At 38.7% G+C, this 20778-nt stretch overlaps 1 protein-coding gene across 1 annotated transcript in view; it reads left to right on the top strand.

The window, feature by feature from the left end:
- The window catches only part of LOC5565700 (carbonic anhydrase), a 54682-nt gene extending 34890 nt beyond the window's left edge, over positions 1-19792 (top strand). Inside the window, exons 2-4 of the mRNA XM_001649993.2 lie at positions 7350-7765; positions 11347-11418; positions 18375-19792. Of these exons, the coding sequence (XP_001650043.1) occupies positions 7350-7765; positions 11347-11418; positions 18375-18683 (797 nt within the window). The 3' untranslated portion in view covers positions 18684-19792. The remainder of the gene's footprint in view (positions 1-7349; positions 7766-11346; positions 11419-18374) is intronic.
- Positions 19793-20778: the final 986 nt, after the last annotated feature.

Genomic DNA, 20778 nt, shown 5'->3' with positions numbered 1-20778 from the left:
TTGAGAGCTCAGTCACGAAACTTGTAAATCAGGGGTGCTTTTTGTCGCGGTTAGCTTCTATTGGTGTTTGGTAAACAGGTAATAATGTTTGCACCGCGTAGTATCGTGGGAAATCGGTTGGCAAACGGGCCTTAGAATCTGTATTTACTGTGAAACGAATCACACGGCTTTAGATACATAATCTAAGTCAGAATATCTAAAAAAGTTTGTGTATAAGAATCAACTGATGGCGATGTTTAATTTGAATAATTTATCACGATAACTGACGTCTATGATCATGGAAAGTAGAATTATTACCATTTCTATTGTATTTAGATTAAGTAGCGCAAAAATCGACCTTATTGGAGTGATCAATACTTCCAGAAACAGTATAATAGTTCAAAAGAAATAAATACCAGACAATGAAGCTTCAACATATTGGCTACAATGTTGCTGAACAAACTTGTGTCAAAATATTACCCATTATCCCTTTTTTAATTATAGCAGTTTTTAATCAACTTTAACCCCACCGATGGGGCAAGAATTCGAATCTGGTATGGGGCAAAAGTTCGCTGACTGAAACACAAATTACTTTTATGACAGACATACTTTATATCAGCCAAAAGCTTATGTTTGCAGAAAAATACACACTACATTTTCATCAAAAAAAATTTCAAAATGGGGTTGATTGTAATTACAGTGATACCTCCATATTAAAACAAAATTTCATGGCTACTATGATGGTCCCCTCAAACAGCTTTCCATAGCATTGTGGTTCCATAACTCGATTCCATGAGTCAAAAATCCCTTCAAATATCGACTAATAGAGGTTTGGACTGTGTACCCAAAAATAGCAGTATGCTTTCAGGAAAACGTACCTTGTGCATTCGGAATGACAAAATAATTGCATTTCAGGGCTGCTAGCAAGTCACTTTTTAGTGACTTAATCATTTTTTTTTTCGACCTGGTCACAAAAAAGTCACTACTTCCAACAAAAAGTCACCAAAGTCACTTTTTCCAGAAAAAGCATCCCTAAAGTCACTATTTTCGTGTTCTGATGATAATTAAATTTAAGGATAGGTTAGCTTTTCAAACACAACGTGATATGTAAAAAAAATTCTGGGAAAAGTTTTGGAGAAAATTGTGGTAAAACTGAAAAAGCGATTTTTGGATGAATTGTCTGGCCGAAATATTTTGGCGAAAACCAGGACCAATGTCTAACAGTCCTGCTAAATAAATAACTAGTGAACTTTCTGCAGTAATATGCTGCTATATAAGGAATCTTAAACCTGCCTGTTGGAAGATATGTCAGAGACGGTAAGGATATAACCAAACATATTTTAAGAGTTTGACAGAAACTCGTCCTTGACTTCGTAAGCGATTATTAATTTTGCTAGATATTATTGCAGAAATTCCAACAAATAAACCATGTATTTTTTTTACTGATTAACCCTTGATGTTGTTTTTACACGATTTTAGTCAACTATTTCTGTACAAAAAACATGTTCCTATAATGAGTGCTTGAACATTGTTAGACAATAATAATTAAGAAATAGTGATATGAGTGGCTGTTCTATTACGAATTTGAGATCAGAAACATAAAATGGTACCTATACCAAGTTAATATTTGACTCGTAATATATAAGAAGTGAAATATCCAATGCGTCATCTTTTTGACCATATACGACCTTCAGGTCATATTCCAGACAGATAACTGTTGAGAAATATTTCGAATTACTGCAGTTCTCTGCATTCTAAATCCATAGAACGTATTTTTATTTCTCGTTATTTTTATGATTAATATTATTAGTTTTGAATCCAGTTTTAGGTCACTACCCAAGTAACCAAGAAGCATTTGTAACAGCACTTATCAAGCATTATATTCATCTAAAAAGCAAGGCATTATATGCTCAGAGGACATATAGCTGCTGGTAGTGCAGCGCAAAAGCAGGTTTTGGCGAAATACAGGGCTGCTTCAATGCTACACCTTCAGAAACATTTCATCTTACTGTCAAAATAAGCGTAACGCCTCGCTGAAGAGCAAAACAAAAATAGGTTTTTCTACTTTCTCACTCTTCCACACACCAACGTGGATGCTATGCAGATTTTTGCTTCCTAATTTATAACTGGGATCCGAACATTTAATCCAAAAGATGTTAGCAGGAAATGTTAAGGTTGTTCCTTCGCGCTTCAGGATGTGCTACAGGACGTTCGATGAGAAACATTGGCTTAATGCGCATTTTAAGGTATGTGATTACATTTGATTTCTGTGTGAGATCATCAACGATAGGCATTCATGAATGCCATATAATTCATTGCAGAAGACCAGCAAGATTTATTTTTGCTGGCCGATACCCTATATTATTTATTCATCTTTACTGACTGAGTCCAACAGAACAATCATCATTCCAAAACTGCTGGTTTGTGTTCGAGTGAGAGAAGGAGAGAAATATTTTACTTTTCAGCGCAGGCATTGACGGTTCCTTACGATATCATGCGTGAGTGCGAGTCAAAATAGATCCATAGAAACATTGAACGAGAGAGCAAGAAGGGATATGTTGGTGAATAAGTAACACATCACCTGTACTCTTCACATGTAGCAATCGTGTGGCAATAAAAAAGCATTTTGATTGCTTCAATCCAAAAACATCCCGTGCAGTTGAAATGTCCATTAACAGCAGAATGATTTTAAACAGCAGTACTTATGCTCATTCAAGGCAGCTGAGTTATCAAAATGCTTTGATAGGGCAATTAGCAGTTTCAATGCAATAAATAGTCCACCGTGCGACTTATTCAAATGCTCATTGGTTACCTGGGTATTTTGTTCGTTTTGGTCGCTAAAGTCACTAATGCTGTCCGACCGCTACCAGCTCATCAGGGCTTGTTGTAACGATAAAACTCAGCAATTTAATAGAAACGTTCGTAAAAAAACATCGAAAAAAAAAACAGATTTTATGGAGTCTTTAAAAATTATTTACAAGGCCAAAATATCAGTCCAGTCTGTCTGAACACCGACCATTTTATCTTCGTTTTGTTCCATGCAATGAAAGTTCGACCGAAAATTACAATTTCCTCGTTGAAATATTTCCAATGCATGGTTTCATGAGCTAAAAATTTGATTAAGGCCTATACTCGCAGAAAATGCATCAGCCAGTAGTGTTCGCCAAAAATTTATTTTAAGTCGGATTTCCTTGAAACTTTCAGGGAATGAACTAATACATATGGATTATGTTTTGGCATAATTACTTCATTCAATGTCCTTTACTTCGCTGAAAGCCCGCACCTCCTCATTACATTTTGTGCAATGGTGGAGCCAACCTTTTTGATCACTTTCATCCATGCTTTCTTTAAATCCAGCTAGTTTTTAAACACCTTTGACGATTCAAGAACTTTGGCCTTCATTATAGCCCAAAAACTTGGCGGGGGTTGGCGGTTTTTGGTACAAAAACAATGTTATTGTTTCTGTACCAATCCAACGTCGAGCGCGCGTAATGGCATGATGCCTGATCCGGTCAAAATAATGTCTCGCCGTCCGCAGGAAGGGCAACACACGCTTCTGGAGGCACTCGGTGCGGTAAATTTCACTGTTGATGGTACCCGTTGTAATGGCAAATGGCCTGCCAGAGCAAGTATTTTTTGGCGAATTTGTCAATTTTTTCTTCTTAATGTCTTCCGGAACATCAAACCGTCATTTGGCAACGTAGAACTCTAGCCCCGGTATCTGCTACAGCTTCCTTGCACGGGATTTGGCCACCGTGTTTTGTTGATCACGCCGGTTCGGTGCCTTCCGGACATTGAATACACGAAGCCCAGTTCGTTTCATGATTTGCTGAACGAACCACAGGCGTAATACTTGGCCTTCAGAGCCGCGTCGAAAGGTTTGGATTATGTTTGAAATAATCCAACAACTTCACAGGATCAGCTGTCTTCGATTTTCTTCCACTTCCAGCACGCCACTCGGTCGTCTGGGACTCCTTAAAAGATTTTCCCACCCAAGAGACAGTTGTATGGGAGCCCAGTTATCTTCCGATCCATCTCATGGTCGCAGTCGGATTTTCCATGACAACGCGCAAAATTCTCCGGCGAATTCCTTCTTGTTTCGATGCCATTACTGAACCGGTTGTTATTGTGCATTTAGACAAAAATTGTCGTAAAGTCGCTGGCAAACTGGCAACTACCGATATTATTTTCTGTTCAAATCATATGATCTTGCAACACTGCACTTAGCAAATCAAAACAAAAGCATCGTGCAGGATGACACACTAATGGACTTATCCACGGTCTTCTTTTATTGCCGATTTTCTTTTACTTTTCCGCTCTAAATGCGGGCCGTGTTTACATAAAATGACATCCGAACCAACATCCAGTGAAGAAGTGTTCACCGGATGAACATTGAGTGCATGAATGCGCAGCGAAATCGTTCATTTTTTGTAAACACGGCCCGCAGTAAAGGTTTTCTTCCCGCTGGAAGTTGCAGCGTGACATAATCATAGATTAGTTCATGGTTGTGAAAAATCTTCTGTGGATCTTTTGGCTTGCTTCTCCAATGAACAGGACAGGTTCACGGCGGTAAAGTTCCACCAGCCATTCCCTCATTCTGCCACTGAGTATCTCAATCACCTGCTTTTGCTGTTTTTCTTTAGATTCCGTTTTATTCGTTGGCCTCTTGGCGGCGCACTGTAATCGGACTTCACTTCCCTTTTCTGCTAACCAAAACAAGTTTATTCTCATCATAACGTAACTGCCAAGTTCAAGTGTCAAAAAACTTCGGAAGTAAATTCGGAAGTCGGAAGTCTGGACTTCCGAACTTCAATTTAGTGCTGGCGACACAATAAATTTATTATGTTAAATTTTGCACATGGAAACAATACACTTCATTCAAGTTATACCCAGATATTTATCAATTTTTACCCACGGACAAAAAAGTTACACATGGATAGAAATGGTTATTTTTTTTTAGTACAGGCCTTATGTATGACACTACCTGAGATTCATGCCTACCATTAATTCTGCAGATAATATGAACATAAAAATGTAATTTCTAAAAAAAGAGTTTTGCACTAACATTTTGGAAAAAAAACACAAAGTTTGCTCAAACTCTGCCAAAAATTTCCTAAAAAAATGCGTATACTTTCTAGCATTGATGCAAAAATATGAATCACAAAGCCCAATTTTTTTTTAAGGCACTCCGTGCTTGTGGCCACTTTTGTGCCGGAATCAGTTGATCTGTATCTTCTTTTCCGATACAAATCTATTTTTAACTAATCTATATGTACATCTATATGTAAACGTCGAAAGGATGGAAGATCGAAAGGACAAATCTTGCGAAACTTATGATCTCGCCCTAAAAACCATTGGTAGCTCATTGTTTTCTAAGCAAATGAATAAACCAAAATAAAACTATCACCACTTGGAGATACAGAAGGATCTTCTTTTCATGTTAGCATTGTTAAATAACGTATAACGTATTGATTACCAGTGGCTTTTAGGGCCAGATCATATGCTATGCGGGAAACTTGTTTTCCAACCTTTTTTCATATACAGTCAACTCTAACTTACTCGAAATTACGTATCTCGATATCGTGTAAGAGAACCATATAGGATGTCCCAAAAAGTATGGACACTACTTTGACATACCGCCATTTCAAGACTAGTGTAAATAGAAATCTGATTTCCACACATTTTCTTCATGCACTTATGAAGAGCAGATTTATAATTTTGAGCTTTTTTTCGCAACCTGTTTAGGCTGATACAAATATTAATTTTCTTTTATGTCACCCCCCCCTTCAAAAATCCGAAAATTTTGAAGGGGAGAAAAAAAAAGATTCATAATTTTTTTGACATCAGTTAGGTTTTTTCAATTTTTAAAGTAAAAAACAAGTAAAATAATGATCCAGAGAACGTTTGAAAAAAGTTCAACAATTATCGTTAAAAATAAAAATTCGAAAAAAATACTTTTTTTTTATTTTTATTTTTTTGTTCCTTATTTATTTTTATCCCCCCCCTCGTACCTTCCAAGTGGTCTCGGACATAAAAGAAATTTAATATTTGTATCAGCCTTATTGATGCTGTTACATTTCTAGAAGCTTTTCTTATCAGTTTTGCACAAATCGCGTTATATCCGAGCGACTTTGTTGTACGAAATTTATGCTCGGTTATTAAATACGTAGAATAAAATCTAAAATATATATATATATATATATATATATATATATATATATATATATATATATATATATATATATATATATATATATATATATATATATATATATATATATATATATATATATATATATATATATATATATATATATATATATATATATATATATATATATATATATATATATATATATATATATATATATTTATCATTGCTGATACGATAAATAATCAGACTATTGGTAATTTCAATGGAAACCATAAACTTAAGTATATGAAATTTCAATAGAAACAATAAATCCGATTTTAGCTAATTAAAAAGAATCAAAAACAATTCCTAAACTCGTCAAAACATAAAAAAAAATCTAAAATTTGTGTTGCCTGTTCAAAAGTATAGATACTCGACATAAGTAAATCCGATATGAATTATTTTTATTCATATTGAAAATAACTTAAATGTCATGATTTCATGAAGTTATCTTATTTAGAGGGAAAAACTAGTGTATTTTTAGAATTTTACCATTTTGTCAAATGTTTTCTAGGAAAGCCAAATAAAATTGTAAACAAAAATAGTTGTGGGACATCTTAGATACAATGTACTTGAACCCACCACATCGAAAATATTTGAAAAAAAAAAAACAAAAATTACTAGTTAAGTTTCAACAAAACACAAAAGTAGGGTCTGTGCTGGCTAGATAAGAATTGATATTCTAAAATCAAAAATTTCAACGTAAAAGGTTATTTTCTCAAACCAAATTTGCACAAGCAGTTAAAATTCCCCAAGAATATATGTTTGAAAGTTGTCTCCATACTTTCTGGGATACCCTATAGTAAACGTTGGACCGCAGTTGCACTGGTTTTGTGTTCTGTAACTAGATACCTCTGTATCTCGAAGGTCCCTTCAATATCGAGTTATGGAAAGTTGACTGTATTCATCATGCTGCCCAATCTCGAATGAATACAACAGGAATCAAACTCTGGTTATGAACAATTGAAAAATGATCATCTGAGCAACAACATTGACCACATAATCAACAAACACGTTCGTAGCCATGTGGTCCAGGCGACGCCAGCATCGAAGGTAAAAGTGATTGGCTGGCACGACTAAGCCTAGAGACAATATGCAATTCCAACCACAACACAACAATTATCTACATCATGAGACTAATCCATAACGTTTTGACTCTTCTCTTCCCCGCTCTCAGGACCACATGTCTGGCCGGAAATGTACCCACAGGCCGCCGGCCAGCGCCAGTCACCGATTGATATTGTCACAGACAAGACCCAGCAGTCGAGCGATCTGAAGCAGAACCCGCTGCGCTGGACGTACATTCCGGAAAACACACGCAGCCTGGTCAATCCGGGCTACTGCTGGCGGGTGGACGTTAACGGCAAAGGATCCCAGCTGACGGGGGGACCGCTGAACGATGAAATCTTCATCCTGGAACAGTTCCACGCTCACTGGGGCTGCTCGGACCGTCGGGGCTCGGAGCACACCGTGGACGGAGAGTCTTTCGCAGGCGAGCTGCACCTGGTTCACTGGAACCAGACCAAGTACAAGAGCTTCGCCGAAGCCGCCGGGCAGCCCGATGGGCTAGCGGTGTTGGGAGTTTTCCTGAAGGTATGTGAAAGATTGAGTGTTACACTTCTAGTATGATTTCGAGCGACTTTTTGCTTGAAAAAGTTTTGCTTTACAGTTTAGCAAGCACTGACCTACCCCAACTGTTTATCAACGCAAGTTTCATTGAAAAAAAAACAATCCAATTACATCGCAGCTACCTCACACACCGATACAGTAGGGCACAGTTCCGTTTTGTAGCTCATATTTCATTCTACGTAGCCATTTGTAGGGTTTCCATGTTTTATATATTTGTCACATTCCGTCCGATGATTAGCGGCTGCCTGTGTTTAGTGCACTATCGCGAACTTTTCCTACAATTAGCCAAATTGAAACCAGAATCGCTCAAGTTGACATGCAGTTGCGGTTAACCTTTTTTTCTCATTTGCCGCTCAATGAAGCGGATACTGCAGTGTAACAAGTTGCTGTGGATCAAATAACACCCCTTCGGCCTTACTGCATATGGAAATTGAATCGCTCAACGATGCGTATCAGCAGCGTGCAGAATGATCTAGAACCTTTAGAACCGCAAACTTCCCAAGCAAGGGCATCAAATGATTAATCAGAACAAATCCACTTGTTGTTGTTGTTGTCAGCACACCCGATCAATGCGAGGAAACGCACATTTTAGTTCCGCCAGTTACAACAACTACCTAATCCACTTGTTTCATCTATCATCTACTGAGCGTCCAGTAGACTACCGGTCGGCGGATGTCTGCGCCGAAACAGGTTTCGATTCTAAAGTTCAATTTGAGTCATAAACCTACACGTTGCGCTGGTCAGAATTAGTTACATCACACTCGATTGCAAGCAGCGCTAGGCAATGTGCAGGCTGTGTCGCGTCGCCAACGATTTAGCACGGCGACGGTTCTCGCAGTTGGCGTTATCGTCGGGGTAATTACCGTATTAGATGGAATTGAATATATTAACATCCATCATCAGTTCCCCTTCCCATACACTACTGGCGGTGACGCAGCAGCTTTACTTTGCTGCTGCGTTGGTTTTGTTTGCGGGGCTCAATATTGTGACACTAAATTGCATTGTTTTAAGGTAATGATCTAGACCAGTGGTTCTCAACCTTTTCAAAGCTGCGACCAGCTCTGAATTTTTACAAACATCATGTGTAACCCTGATGAAGTTAGTTTTTGAGAGCAAAGGTCTTAGAAATCCCATTCCTTATTTTCATTTATTTAGCTGACATTGAAATAGATAAAATTGAATCAAAAATTTCACACCTTGACCCTCTGACGATAACTTCAATCTGAGTAATAAGTGATAGGGGGTTATTTTTAAATGCACTTTACTAGCCAAGTCGAAAAAATGCTAGAAAACTGGGTGCATGCAAGCTTGATAATACTCCTCAACATCATCAGAGTTCGGTGACATACCCTAGGGCAGCGTGCTGCTTTTGCCTCTTTGCGAGGGAGCAAACGAAATGCTAAGCAGAGAGGCAAATAATGAGCGAGGAAGATGTAGCACAAAACGCAACAGAGTAAAATGCCATCAAAAAAGGAGTGCCATCACAATTCACCGAGTACTGTCGTGTTCGGGCGGGACACTCAAGAGTTCTTTTGATGCGTGAGTAAAGGTGAGCATCGCATCAAGAGAAAGAGAGCACCAACAAAATTCCTCGCATTTTTTTTACAGTCTCACTCGAATCGCTTGAAAATTTTGAGTTCAGTTTTTACTCCTCAGAAAAACGACAAAATTACCTCATCTTTGCATCACAGACGAGTTTCCTTCAATCCTGGGTGCATGTGCCGCAAAGATTAGTCTTTTAAAATTCCATATGGAGAACAAAAGTAGGCAGCCATGCGTCTCCATGTGGTTGTTCTGTACGAAAGACATAGAAAAATGGTATAAAACCAAAAACCTAATTTGATTAAATTTCATGAAAATGTCAAAGAAAAAGTATATCAACATCTCACAGAAATCGGTAAATAAATATTTCCCACTTTGCTCCGACTTCAGTCAAATCCGTCAAACACTCACAAAACCTACACCGGGAAAAAGTCGCAATCTATATTTATATCCTGTTCTAGCTGAAACACCTTTTCATTACCCTGCGCTTTGACCCGGCTTACATGATGCATTCTACGGAATATACAATCTAAAAAGTTCAAAGTATGTTATTAACTTCAACAGAGACAAAACACGTGACTTAGCATTGATTAATTTTTCATAAGCTTAGGAGTATCGTAGGGCTCAATTTCCGAGTTCACCCTCCGGGCTGCCCTAAGTTGCAATATGATCAAGGTATACGTTCGGCACGATCTCAGTATATAGCAGCTAGTAGGGTGTAGAGAGTCAGCAAGTTGAAGGTCGTCCGAGTGCACTGCATGATCTGGTTCGTTTCATTTTACTAGATATATAACGGCGTTTTATTGCTGTGCAACATTTGAGATCTGCCGGCACCGGATTGAGATAAATTCTTTGGAGCGGTGTGTACCTACGATGTGCTTGCCGTTTATTGTGAACTCGAGTGGTTCTATGTCTAATCTAGAGTGGTGTCTAAATTTCTTTTTTTTGTGCTGACTATTCTATACAACACTTTAGATGCCTATACTTTTTCTTTTGGGAATAGCTACACTAGTATCTTATGATCATTTCCTCATTTATTAACTGAGTGCCTTTTTTGCCAATTTTTGCATTTTCAGTCTCATTACTTGTGACTATGTGGGGGCCCAGATAGCCGTAGCGGTAAACGCGCAGCTATTGAGCAAGACCAAGCTGAGGGTCGTGGGTTCGAATCTCACCGGTCGAGGATCTTTCGGGTTGGAAATTTTCTCGACTTCCCAGGGCATAAAGTATCTTCGTACCTGCCACACGATATACGCATGCAAAAATGGTCATTGGCATAGTAAGCTCTCAGTTAATAACTGTGGAAGTGCTCATAAAGAACACTAAGCTGAGAAGCAGGCTCTGTCTCAGTGGAGACGTAACGCCAGAAAGAGAGAGAGACATGTGACTATAATTGCCATGCGTTATTCAAGTTTTTGAAGACACACATATAAAGAAATAGATCATTTCAAGGTTTCCATGAGGGCACAACCATTAGCTGAAACTTAGGGAGAATAACCCATTTGATCAAGGAATTCAGTGAACAAAGTTTCTACCTTGCTTGAAAGTTTTAATTTTCCTAAATAGGCTAATATAAGAGGCCAATAAAAATCGCAAATGAAAATTGTACTGTCTTTTTTATCAATATGATCTCTATATGTGCCATAATTAAGCTTGAGCACGAATGCACGACCAGACTAACATTGTAATCCAATCACCTTCGTCAAAAGTGACTTTGGGTTTATATCCACATAGGGGTCATGCACAAATTACGTCACGCTACAAGTGTGGGAAGGGGGTCAAGCCAAGCATGACAACCCTTACAAAACTTTCGAAGGACTCATACAAAAAACGTGACAAAGGGGGGGAAGGGGTCGATAAAGTCAAAATTTAGCGTGACATAATTTGTGTACCATCCCAAACGCTACCGCAAAGCTGTGAAATATTTCAAAGATTTTCTTTAAATTTAAACCTACAGATAAACCCTGTTCCTATATGTATGTTTTATTTTTTTCTTATTGCAGGTCGGCAGGCCACACCCGGAGTTGGATACCATTGCAAAGCTGTTGCCATTCATCACACACAAGGGCGACAAAGTAAGTATTACATATTTTGAAATAATCGTTACTTAACAATAGTTAACAATACTTAACAATACAGAACAATTTGGGATAAACCCAAATGCCAATATGTATAATACATTAGGAAACAGAATTAAATGCACTTTGACCATTTGCAAAAGATTCGATAGATTTCGGACCGCTGATTTCGAATCTGTTATTAAAATTATCTCAACATAAACAATTTTTGAATTCAACAGACTTCGGAGGGATCATACAAACCTTTTAAATTTTAATACATCATAAGTTTCTAAAAAAATGTCCTTATATCCATTAAAATTAAAATGGTTGTATAATAACTTCAGATCAACATCCCTCATTGAGGTTTGAAGAATGAGTTTTCAATATGGGATGATTAATTTCTACTTACATTACAGTACTAGCGTGTTTGGAACATTACTCAAAATTTCTCCATAATAATTTTCATATACCCCTACATTGTCTTTGGACCACCTTTAAATCACCACCTAGTGCACCCCCTCCGCCTACTGCGTTACGTAATTTGTGGACGGCGCCTAGCTCCAACCATTTCCAAGTAAGAGTATCATTCCTATTTCCAAGCATTTCACCAATGTGATCGAACGAATTTGGACAATAGTATCAATAAAAACCCCATATTCACATTTATACGTTTTGATTTTCCTACCAGTTTTACCAAATTTCAAGATCGGTCATTATTGATGATATTCAATGACTTACAAAACTTAACTTTTACAATGCAGTTTAACAACACGAAACAAGCCAAAGGTATATTGATATATATTACAGCATGAATCGAATGAGTTCAGTAATTTAGCGAGAGGATAATAATAATCCCTAAACACTCCATTTATTTGCAAAAGAGTATTTTTTATAAAACTAATATACTGCTTCGCGACTAAAAATGGGTGAACCAACGTGCGAAGTTTGATTTTTGACCAACTTCGCCGCGTCGCAACTCGATTCTCAATAGTGCGCATAATGCACACGGTGGAGGGCATAGATGCGCACTATAGCGAAGTGACTCGCGACACGGCGAAGTTGGTCAAAACCCGAACTTCGCACGTTGGTTGACCCATTTTTAGTCGCGAAGCAGTATAAAAAAATCGAAACTAAGGTAAAATTTTTTAAAGTTTTCGTCTGTGTTATGATTTCAATTAAATTTACATTTAACTTTACAAGTTACTCACAAATTTTATCAATATTGTTTAATGGTTTTGTAGATGAATGTATTATGGGATCAATTCGAACAAAAATGTTTTGTAACGTTTTCAATATCTAGAATCCATAATACTTTATATTGATAAACAGCCCCTATCACTTAAGGGGGCCGGATCCGTCATCGATTTCGGAATTTTCAAAAGCAGTTTTTTCGTTCAAAGTCAAGAAAATTTACAGGAAAAAATGTTCACTGCATTCAATTCTCCAACCACAACACGGTGAACACATTTTCGTCGAATAATTTTCAGTTTTGAACAGAAAAACTGCTTTTGAAGTTTCGATGATGACGATGATTACGATGACGGGCGTTAATACAGCTCACAGTCCTCCAAACAAATCAAGCGTTTCATGTGACTGTTATATCGACTTTCGACGTTTCTATGACTTGTAGAACTTGGCAGAAAGGTTCAATTCCAAAAACCCAACGCACTATCAAAGACCTCCCGTTTTACGGTAGTTTAACTCTGCTTTTAAAACCTTATGCAAATCTATTTGCTTTGTTACGCGTTTTAACTTTTATTGTTATCAACAGTTTTTGAAAAATATAAATGGAAATGTTAAAATCTACAATTGTTGATCAAATCAATGCAATTCTTATAGAAATATAAGATTTTGTAAAAAAAAAAATTCTTTCAAAAGCTATGCTTGTGCTTCTTTCTTACTTTAATTAAAGTTTGCCATAAGAAGCGCTTCAGTGCGAAGCATATTGTAGCAAATATGCTCAGTAGCTTTCAAAAAACCCCACTGCCGAAGTGAGGTCAAAAGTGTCAATAACAGGATCCGGCTCCTAGTGGAATAGAGTAGAATGGTATGGGGTTCTCCAAAATGTGGCTGCTCACGCTATTTCAAAAAAACTAGATAAAAAACGTGGCAAAGAATATCAATCAGCAAATATGGGGCAACAATATCTAGAATGAAACTTTAAGCTTGCTGGACGCAGGACATAAAATAAACAAAATTGATACGCCATCATTTCCTGTCACTCCATCACTTGAAGATAAGTATTAGTTATAATATCGTAAAAGCGCAACACGCGCCACTTGTAAGGTGCATCACGCTTCTCCATTACCTACCGGCAATTACCAAAGCATTTTCCCCCATAAAAATGGTAACGACTTGGAAGCAAATAAACGCCCGGCTTGTGCTTGTCATCTAAAATAATCATAGAAATGGAATAGGTAGCCACCGCACGGCTAAGGTCTGTTACGTGTGGGAAGTGCCCATTTCCATTTCCTTCCCGCATATACTCATAAGGGTGCGATTATCTCCCAATTTGGAGCGTCAATTGAATGCCCAATATCCGAAGGAAGAATCTGATCGATTGCAGCGAAATCTTTCACGCGCCATGCATTCTTCTCGAGTGCCGTAAACACTTTGAAGCAGAGTCCCAAGCAATTAATTCATCAAATACCACGGGAGAAAAAAAAATGCATCATGCCGTGAATGCAAATTATTTAGAGAGCTTGTGTGGCTTGCATTAAACTGGAATGCACACGAGTGCAACGGCTCTCTCCAGCTTAGAAGATTGTTGTGTGAAATATATTACTATTCGAATGCTAATCCGCTAAGAGGTGTGACTAATAGAGGGGTGTGGGGCGTAACGATCTTCAGAGTAAAATTAAATTATTATAGGGAGCCGGATCCTATTCCTGGCACTTTTGATTCACTTCGGTAGTGGGGTTCACCACCATCTTTGCTGTGTTGCAGTCCGGCATTCTTGCAACATGCTCTGCCCATCGTATCCTTCCAACTTTGGCCACCTTCTGGATACTGGGTTCGCCGTAGAGTTGAGCGAGCTAATGGTTCATCCTTTGCCGCCACACATCGTCTTCCTGCAAACCGCCAAAGATCGTTCTAAGCACCCGACGTTCAAAGACCCAAGTGCTTGCAGGTTCTCCTCGAGCATCGTCCACGTTTCATGCCCGTAGAGGACTACCAACCTTATGAGCGTTCTGGTACATTTGGTACGTGGTGTGAATCTTTTTTGACCGCAGCTTTTTGTGGAGGCCCGACTTCCACTGATGATGCGCCTCCGTATTTCACGGCTAACGTTATTGTCATTATTATGGGGCCCAGATAGCCGAAGCGGTAAACGCGCAGCTATTCAGCATGACCATGCTGAGGGTCGTGGGTTCGAATCCCGCTGGTCGAGGATCTTTTCGTAAGGGAAATTTTCTCGATTCCCAGGGCATAGAGTATCTTCGTATCTGCCACACGATATACACATGCAAAAATGGTCAATCGGCAAAGAAAGCTCTCAGTTAATAACTGTGGAAGTGCTCATAAGAACACTAATCTGAGAAGCAGGCTTTGTCCCAGTTGGGACGTAACGCCAGAGAGAAGGAGAAGAAGTTATTGTCAGTCGTCAGCAAGGATCCAAGGTAGACGAACGCTTCAACCAACTCGAACGTATCCCCGTCTATCGTAACACTGCTACCTAGGCGAGCCCTGTCGCGCTCCACCAGCTAGCATGTACTTTGTCCTGGACGCAAATTTTGCTGCCTCGCGTTTCAGGCGGGTGTACAGGTCTGCCACCTTTTCAAATGTTCGCCCGACAATGTCCATATCATCCGCGAAGCAAACAAATTGACTGGATCTCGTAGAAATCGTAACCCGGCTGTTGAGCCCGGCTCTCCGCATAACACCTTCTAGCGCAATATTGAACAACAGGCAAGAAAGTCCATCACCTTGTCGTAGTCCCCGCTGGGATCCAAACGAACTGGAGTGTTCGCCTGAAACCTTCACACAATTTTGCACACCTTCCATCGTCGCTCTTATCAGTCTCGTGAGCTTCCCGGGAAAGCTGTTCTCGTCCATGATTTTCCATAGCTCTACGCGGTCGATACTGCCGTATGCCGCCTTGAAATCGATGAAAAGGTGATGCGTTGGGACCGATATTTTTGGAGGATTTGCCTTACAGTAAAGATCTGGTCCGTTGTCGATCGGCCGTCAACGAAGCCGGCTTGATACCTTCCCACGATCTCGTTTACTACAGGTGACAGACGACGGAAGATGATCTGTGATAATACTATGTAGGCCGCATGGTGATCGCTTGAAAGTTTTCACAATCTAACTTGTCGCCCTGCTTGTAGATGGGGCATATTACCTCTTCCTTCAACTTTTCCGGTAGCTGTTCTGTTTCCCAGATTGTGCCTATCAGCCGGTGCAGACAATTGGTCAGCCTCTCTGGGCCCATCTTTATGAGTTCAGGCATCCTCAACCTGGCTCAAAATAGGGGCTGGTTGGTTTCCATCCTCCACAGTACCGACGAAGGCATTTCCTCCGTTGACTCGACCTTGATTATCTGTGCTCTTAGCGCCATGCAGGTGTTCGTCGAAGTCCTGTTTCCACCTTTCAATCACCTCAAACTCGTCCGTCAAGATGCTCCCATCCTTTTCCCTGCACATCTCGGCTAGCGGCACGATGCCGTTGCGGGATGCGTTGAGCTTCTGATAGTCGTTATTTTTTGAACTCTGGAATAGTCGGTTTTTTATCCTTTGGTATCTTTGAAAAATTTCCTAGAGTAGCTACTGTAGAATTCGGGTAAAGGATTAAAAGAAACTCATGTAATTAAAAGTTCGGATTCTACTTAAGCAGTGCACTCAAAAGTTCTCTTCTTGTAGATTTTGAGTTCCAAAGAAACTATATCGCTGAATCTTAGAGCAAAACGAGTACTCACAGAACATGATTCTCGAAAAAGTAACTCATGTACTTATCAACAACTAGAAAGTTCATAACAAATTCGAGCCGATTTTTATCCCTACTTTATGGTAAACATCTTTTTTAAGCAACTTAAATAAATTATATGTGAACTGAAGTTCAGTTTATAATTTAAAAAGTGAGCTGCTTAGACCAAAACATGCCCTTTTATCCATAATTTTTGTGCTTGGGAAACTATTTGGAGAAAATCTTAGACTTGTAAAAAAAATCAAAGTAATAATCTGAGCAATTTAATGGACTTAGTAGCTTTGGAGACCTCAATGATTCTGGAGAAATTTCTCCAAGCATCCTTTGAAAAATCACTGAAAGATTTTTTGCGAGAATTGGTAGAGGAATCTCTAGAAGATTTTTTGGAGAGATCCTTGTAGAAAGTATTCTAGATAAAATGTCTGAACAAAGCAGGAGTATAATACCTTTAGCTTTTCCTCGATGAATCCGAGTCGAAATTCTTGAAGAACCTGTTGAACCTGTATAGACTCTGGAGGCTTTTCTGTAGCCTGTAGAAATTTTGGTTAAAATAGAGACTTTAGCGACCTTCCATTGAAAATGGAGACTTTTTATAAACTTACGTTAAAATAGAGACCATGTTTCTAAAAAGAAACCTGCCACCAGCCCTGCCAATAGAGAAGAGACTACAACCACCGGAAGTATTTTTGTTCAGAAATAAAAATGTTCCGCAGAAAATCGAAAGTGATATGGTGCTGTTCAAGTTTTGTAAATCGAATATTTATTAAAATACATTAAACCTGCGTTTTTTTTTAGACATAAAGGTATTTTTGTTTTTATTAGGGTGATCCAAAAACTGTTCCAACGTTACCGTTGCGTTCTCTGGCGGAAAACTTAATTTCAGTTGCACTAGATTTAAGGAAAATTTTCCAGTTTGTTGCAGTTTCATCTCTATTGATAAAAGATAACCTTCAAGTCACTAACGAAAATGTGCTCGACGTCATCGCACCCAATGACCAAAAATGTAGGTGGGACAGTTTTTCTCATATAGTCGGTCGGTTTTATGCTTACAAAGTCCGTTCAAGGTTGTTCCATTTTATCCCTCGTTGTTATAAAATTAGTTTAACCCTTTCTCTCCCACGACTTTGTCGATAAATAAATAAATCATTATTTTACATGTGATTTATAACACAGCGTAACAAAATTATATTTTTGCGTATCTCAAGAATCAAATTATGTGTCTCTAGTAGATTTGGGGTTGCTGTATCTGATGCTGTTCTCAAAAATGTTCCAGCACGTCACAATTTTTAGCTACAGGTCGCCAAAGTTCTATGAAAAACTGTTTCGGCAAAGTTCAATAGTTTTCGAAAGCATAAAAAAATAGCATCGAAAGTATTGAGAACTGTTGTTAATAATTCTTTTACACACGAAGTTTGAATTGTGTGGCAAATTATACGAATAAATTACCATACAAACTGACAAACTTGCATGCACGTTTGCTGAAATAGTCAAGTTTTGCATTTTCAACAGTCAATATCTATAAAACTAGACCCCCTGATTTAGTAAATAGCGGTATTTTGGTGGTTGAGACAAAGTTTCGCAGTGTAATCATATGACACATGAGACTTTTCAAGGCAATCTTGAACAAATGTGTAGTTTTGTCGCATGTAAAATATTTGTGCCTTTTTTGTTCAAGATGTTTGTGAAATAGTTCGCGATCTTTAAGGGTTTCCGGCGAAATGCGGCAGTTATTTTATCGCTATTTATAAGGAAACCTTGATTCCCCTAATAGTATTCAAGATTTTCTCTCTAAATCCACCATATTCGGAAATACTGATCACGATTAGCGGCGCCCTTTGCTTCCTCACTTGATTCGAAGAGCCTGGGCTAGAGGTATGATCTTAAGTATAAAAAGTATCACAGAAAAAAAACCTGCTTTTGTAGAATTGGATAGACTGGTTCAAAATTTTCCTCAGCAAAGAATTCGTATACGCACAGCACGAGAGTACAATGCGCACAGATTCAAGTTTCCACTAATATGGTTGTCCTCTTCCTTTCTTCCCCAGGTCACCATCAACAAGCCAATGGATCCGGCCAACCTTTTGCCGGCAACGAAGGCCTACTGGACCTACCACGGTTCGTTGACCACTCCACCGTGCTCGGAGTCGGTCACCTGGATTCTGTTCAAGGAGCCCATCGAGGTATCCCACGACCAGCTGGAACTGTTCCGTGAGATGCGCTGCTACGATGCCCGCGAAGACTGTCCCTGTGACGATTCGCTGCACAAGACGTTCGAGTACGGCAAGGTGGTCAACAACTATCGCCCCCCACTGGAGTTGGGCAACCGCGAGCTGCGCGAATTCGGAGGACACTGAACCTTAGACAGTTCAGAACCCGAACGCCTAGCAAAACCGACATCGGACCCCGCTGCGTAGAACCCTGTTACACCTACTTGTAGAGAACCTTATCATTGCGCCGAGTGCGATTGAGTTTTGTCGTTGTTCAACGATTGAAAAGCAATAACATATTACACCACTTGTGCGTGCACGTTGTCGAGTGTGTCTATTTTAACACGATTGTCAAATGTGAACCGATCTAAAGGCAAATCTTCTGTGTGATTAGTCGAGATAAGCAAGTTTGAGACGGATTCACCACATTTATGTACGATTGAAACACTAAAACCCCTAAAATGCCTTGTTTTATCGAAGGAGTTGATTTCCGTAAATTTTTAGTTATAACATATGACCAATAGGCGTTTTCCATGTAGTGGTCATCGCATCGTAATTGCAGCGCACTTATGGACAGACAGGTTTTAAGTTACGGCCTATAGCTGGGTAGCATAGCTTTAACAAGGACCAGGTGCAGTGCAATCCAGAAGTACCATTGGAATTGGTTTTTATTCAATACTTGATTCATACACGTTGAACTGGTACACACACGATATTATATTAATATTCCAGTGTTACTATAGTTTAAAATCAGAGAAATTCAGTTGGCCATTTATCAATTATTGTTATGTAAAATTGTAATTAGATTTAAAAATATTTCGTAGTGTATTGTTTTCGTCAGGACCATCATCTTTTATTACTTTAAAAAACGTGTCAAGTACAACACCGATAAAAAATGTTGTAGAAAGTGCCTAAGATAACAATGAAAAATATAGAAGTGATTACAGCAGTCAGCAAGTTAACATAAGAGGAAACAAACCGTGAACAGTATTTCAGGGAACTGGTAGTCAATTAATCGCATCGCGTTACAATGACCTCGGCAAACGATAGGACAGACCAAGCTTAGTAGGACGTCATTTCTAGCAATTCCCAAATATTGAATCGTTTTTGTGCCACTTTTCTAGAAAGTGCTGTTCTATTAGCACCGCAAGGAAGTAAAACACGCTCTATTAGCATCAAGAGAAGAATGTTAGAAACCATCATATTGTGACCATTTATTGAAAAATATATATTTGAACCAACACTTAGTTCTAGCATATCGAATAGCCTTCATTGTATCATATCACTGCCTTGCACGCTTAAACGAAGTTACACAAACTTGAGTACGATTCACACAAAATCAAACTATTCTGGACCAACAAATCAGGTGCGTAATTTCAACACATCCTGAAAAACTGCTCCTGGGTTGATTTCTTCTTCTTTGTTCATTATTTCATGAAACATAAATGGTCGACGTTAAGTCAGAGGGGACCAAGTATAAAACTTGGGAAAATTGGATTATTCTTTAATTAGATGGGAAATTACCCTACCTCCAATTCACTTTGATCAGATTTGATGAATGCTGTAAACTGCGAGAGATATGTAACAAATTTACTTTGGATAATCAATAAAAATCGATAGAAGTATGCAGACTTTCTTTCTGTATCGAGCTGTCGGATGACAAACTATATATGTTGGGACAGTTACTAGACTATATGCCCTAAGTATGCTGTCAGAGTGGACCAAGTGCTTACTACCATAACAGCAAACATGATCAGCGCGCTGAGGAATGCGAGGAAATGAAACACATTTCAAGTGATTTATCAGATTTTTCGACATTGAATTATTTTTCTGCTTATCAATCAATATAAATTTTACTTGATTCAATGCAATTGATTTTTATTTTTGACCATTTACCATATTTGGATGGGTGGTCAGAAATTGCAACAATTTCTGTGCAGACAGAGCGGACCAAGTGTCAAAAAGCAATTAACTGATTGGTTACTGCATTTTTTGAGTCGATCCCAGAGTCCGATTGAAGTTTTTGATAGTTTAAAGGTGTATGTAAGGAAAGTCCTAGAACCCGCTTTTTGGATTAGTATGTTTTGGCTGGCACTCAAGATTTTCACTTGGTCCACTCTGACTAAACGTATATGGATATTTCCGGTCTTCAATGCCCTGGCCCTGCAAAACCCTAATTTTCAAGCTATCTTAATGCCACTGATTTCGGGATTGAAGATATGGATTATTGAAGAATTTACAA

Source organism: Aedes aegypti, chromosome 2 (genome assembly GCF_002204515.2).
Source record: "Aedes aegypti strain LVP_AGWG chromosome 2, AaegL5.0 Primary Assembly, whole genome shotgun sequence".
Lineage (NCBI taxonomy): Eukaryota > Metazoa > Arthropoda > Insecta > Diptera > Culicidae > Aedes > Aedes aegypti.
This window is presented reverse-complemented; position numbering and strand designations above follow the sequence as displayed.